Consider the following 4,391-nt stretch of genomic DNA (forward strand, 5'->3'; position numbering starts at 1 on the left):
GTGTGAGAGCTGTCAGGACCCTCGTCAAGCTGTCGTCATCTGACTGGGTCAGACACCCTTACGCCTGACCTCTTCAACTTCAAGCATGCGTGTGGGTGTGTGTGTCATGACTAGCAACATTCTCACTTCCGAACTACGAACAGAGGGAGAGCGAGCATAAGAGCCAGAGAAAGAGAGAGAGAGACAGAATGAGAGAGAGACAGAGAGAGCTATGCTTTCCAGTTCTGTTCCATCTGTGGAAGGGATTGAAAGAGGCAGAAAGTAGAGGAATGTGCAATGTCCTGATTGGAATGCTGGAATCTGGTGCGGGGGTGGGGTGGGGGGGAGACAGGTTCCAGGATGAGGACATAACCGTCTTTGGAGAGCCAAGCCGCCAGCGTTTAATTCCAGATAATCTGATTGGATTAACACACGACGACCTGGCCGGCTACACACTATGCAGGCGCGCACACGGACACGCAGACTCTCTCTGACGCACACTTGCGTGCACACACACACACACACACACACAGAGTAACATTTGCAGCAATGACTGGAAAAGTTGCAGTCTCTATAGTGTCCCTGGCTGATGGCGCCACACGTACAAGCTCTTGCCTACACACACACACACACACACACACACACACAATGTAGATGCGAATTGTGATGTGAATCTGAAACAGCCCTATTGAAAGAAGAGTAATGCCCTGACCCTGACAACCGTGCTAATTGTGGACTCCCCTTCCCCAGCTATGAAACTAAACGTTTCACCCCACCGTCCTTCAATCATGTCCTTCTCCCCCCCTACGTCTCCCCCACATCCCAACATCCTCGCCCTCCCTTTCACCCCCGCCTCACTCATCCTCCATCCTCCCCTTCACTCATCCTCCCTCCTCCTCCCTACTCATCCTCCCATCCTCCTCCCCACAGTCATCCTTGGCCCTGCCTCTCCTCTTCTCTCCCCCACCAACCCTCATCTCCCAGCCTCGTCTTTGCCCTCATCCTCCATCCCCTCCTCCCTTCCGTCCCCTCACTCATATATGTAATCATTCATTAGAACGAAGGCAGTTGTCCATTAGGCAAAGCAGCCATTTTGGAAATTGCAGCAAATCTTCCATGAAAAGACATTTCCTCTAATGCAGTAGTCACGCTCGGAGGGAGAGAGAGAGATAGAGAGAGGGAAAGGGAGAGAGCGGGTTGGGGGGGGGGGGGTCCCGCCTGTGGCCATAACGCCACCAAGTGGAAAGCAAGCCTGCTGTTTGATTAGAGAACAACACCATCACAGAGGGAAGCAGAGGGAGGGGGGGGGTGAGGGAGAGTTTAGAGATGGGAGGAGGCGGGGGAGACGGGGGGAAGAGACAGAGATGAGAGGGCTGAGATCCAGGCGTTAAAATTAGCCCCACCACTGCACTCAGCTCTTACCAAGATGACAGACACACAGGGATTAAATACATGAACACGCACAACAGATGGTTTCCCCTTCTGAAAGCTAATAGGAGGAAAGTGATATGCATCTTCTTAACCAATTAGAGGCTCATATCAATGGCCTGGCGTTTGTGTGCGAGCCTCCCTCTCAGGCAAGAAGCATTTCAACTGATCTGAGAATTGTAGTCACAGAAGATGACAGCGGTGCATGAGAACCCTGGGCCGTGCGTGTACTAAAAGAAGCATCAGAAGCATCAATACTCTGGTGCTGTCGACATGTCACTGCTCACCATCTCTCTCTCCTCGCTCACATTTAACGCACGGCCCTGGGTTCTGACGGCTCTTTAAACCCAGCAAAACCGTCCCTTTCATCGTCTTCTCTTACATATTCCCACCCTCACTCTCTCTCGCTTCCTTTTAAGATATTACTTTTTCCCTACCAGAGCAGTGACTAATGTCTCCCTGCTAGCCCTGCCACTCAGCAAGGGAGAGATCTCTTACTACTATTCTCTCTCCTCCTCCCTCTAGACAGATCTCCTCCCTCACTTGAAACCATCCATAACTCGGGATCAAACCGCTTGCCACTGCGTCGCTCCGTGGTGTCACGCCTCTCCAAATCCCATCTCCTCTTCTCTACCAGTTCTCTCTCCCCCTTTCTCTCCCCCCCCCCCTCAGCCATGACAGATGCGCGCCACTAGACCCTCACAACCACGCCTGCACTCAGCGATGAGATCTCCCTCCTCGCCGCCGTGTAAACACAGCACATCCTTCTTCTCCTCCTCCTTCTTCTCCTTCTCCCACACAAGCACTTCTCTCCGCCGCGAGACCCGTGTCTGACCGCCTCGCCGCAACAACACCCCCGCCGCTCCCCCCCCGCGTCGCTCCCCCCCCCGCCCTCATTCACACCTCGAGGCGTCAAGCCCGTGGTCCGTACTGCTCCCGAGGCAGGATGTGCCGGGTGATGAAGCCTTCCCTGCTTGCGTCAGACTTCAGTGATAACACACCCAAGTGCGTGTAGATTTGAGATTGTACGTGGGATTCAGTTCTTCTGTAGTTCTCTGTCGTTTTTTCTCTCTCTCAGTATTTCGCCGTGTGCTGCTGTCAATACAATTTCCCCCCTCAGGGATCAATTAAGTTCTTCTTTATAGGTTGTAGTTTTTCCTGTGTGTCTCTAATGTAAACACACACACAGTGTGTGTGTGTGTGTGTGTAAACGGCTGCAAGCCCATCCTTCCAGTCTCTCCAGTGTGATTAGGTTAGACCCCTCTGACCAGACTGACCACGGGGAATGGGGCTAACGCCAGTACTGAACAGACTGCTGCTGCTCTGGCTGTCTGTGACTGTGTATGTTTTAGCGAGAACGTGTATGTGTGTGAGAGAATATCTGTGTCTGAGAGAACGCGTGTGTGAGAGAATGTGTGTGAGAGAGAGGGAATGCGAGAGAAAAGTGTGTGTGTGTGTGTCTTTGCCCGTGTGTGTGTGTCTGTGTATGTGCATCTCAGCGGTAATAATCACCCGGATTAAAGCGGAGCCAAACCCCTGCGGGGTCTCTCTTCCCCCGGCCTGGGCCAGACCTCTGCCCCCCAGCCCACCCCCCTCCCCCAATCCTCTCTGGAGAAGGGCAGCTCTCGGCTCTTCCAGGGGGGTGGGGAGGTCTTCTCTGGCTGACTGGCTGGCAAGCTGGGAACCTGACCTGCTGTCTTTCCACTGTGGCAGTTTCAATTCAGGCCCAGCAATCAGCACCTTCCCTGGGACAGGAGGAGGGGGGGGCTGACGACTCTACTCTGTGTTGGGAGGTTAGCTACATCTACCGGGCCTTCATTTCCCTAAAGTTATCATGGCCCCGTAAATCAACAATTGTCAGCTGTCTGTTAAGTGCAGTGTTGTTTTAATGAGAATAGAAGCCACCCCTTCTAAGAGTGAGCCATCAAGGGCTGAATATGAGACAGCCTTTCTTAAGAATCAATTTTCAACTAAAACTATTGTTCCATTTAGCCACAAGCCCTCCCCCAGTCTTCACAAATATGCATCAACTTCAACCCTCTCTGAATAAAAAGCAACAATCTAGGCACCCCACAAAGTGTATACTAAAATGAATCTATACGTGTTAAGTGAGTGTGATTGGGGGAGTTTTTTTCTTTATAACCTTTACAAAGTAAAGTAGGCAACTGGGCAAGATTAAGCCCCTGGCCGCATGAAAGATGTCCAGTTACCTTAGATTTTTTAGCTTGTTTTCCTTCTTGTTGAGAACCCCTGGTACACAGTTTGTTAGCTCTGTCCAGTCCGCGTGCAAGCCACAACTCCAGCCCGTGGAGAATCGAGAGAAGAGCCAGGTCTCTTTACGGTTGGGCCGGTAACAGGTACACTTTTTCTGACCCGGTCTGCAGTCGCAGGGAACCTCAAGACGAACATTCTGGACTAGGTGCCTTCCAAATGTGGTTCCCCCAGTTTTCTGTATGTGTAAAAACACTATCACGTCCTCCCCTTTGATTTCGAAATCAACCGTTCGCTCCAAGTCCCGAACGGGAAAATAGTATTTCTTTACGTAGTGAGGGTCCGGGGTCGGGAAGATGTCCCCCTCGTCTTCCTCCGTGAAATAACCGTGCGGGGAGCCAAAATTAATCACCCCCGGAGCAACGTACTGATAAAGAATCAGCATAAAACATACAGAGCTTACAACGATCAACAAAAATTTGCTGCTCCTCTCAACCATGGTCCTTCCAGTGCGGTTCATACGCTACCATTTCCCTGTGAAGCGAATAGAGGGGTGTAGAACGCTACGCTTCATTCTCGTTCTCCCTACGCGAGCGAAACAAAACGCGATCATAGCATTGCGCAAGTAAATCAACGATATCGACACATCGTAACTGTAATCGTTCTACAGGACAAGATACATTGTAACTACTGAAATCCACAGCACTACTCTACATTTACTTTCGCTCCCGTATTCACGCGTGTCTGTTAGTCTCCGCTGCATTACCATGGGG

The 4,391-nt window shown here is 51.4% G+C and overlaps 1 protein-coding gene across 1 annotated transcript; it reads right to left on the reverse strand.

Moving 5' to 3' along the window:
- Positions 1-3,267: 3,267 nt before the first annotated feature.
- LOC134016006 (heparan-sulfate 6-O-sulfotransferase 1-A-like) lies at positions 3,268-4,385 on the reverse strand. The gene has a single exon (XM_062455444.1). The coding sequence runs from the start codon at positions 4,136-4,138 to the stop codon at positions 3,614-3,616; it is 525 nt and encodes a 174-aa protein (XP_062311428.1). The 5' UTR covers positions 4,139-4,385; the 3' UTR covers positions 3,268-3,613.
- Between the last annotated feature and the right edge of the window lie 6 nt (positions 4,386-4,391).

This window comes from Osmerus eperlanus, unplaced genomic scaffold, assembly GCF_963692335.1.
Source record: "Osmerus eperlanus unplaced genomic scaffold, fOsmEpe2.1 SCAFFOLD_463, whole genome shotgun sequence".
Taxonomy (NCBI): domain Eukaryota; kingdom Metazoa; phylum Chordata; class Actinopteri; order Osmeriformes; family Osmeridae; genus Osmerus; species Osmerus eperlanus.

Coding starts and splice junctions, on each gene's coding strand:
- LOC134016006 (XM_062455444.1), bottom strand. CDS start 4,138: ATGAACCGCACTGGAAGGACCATGGTTGAGAGGAGCAGCAAATTTTTG.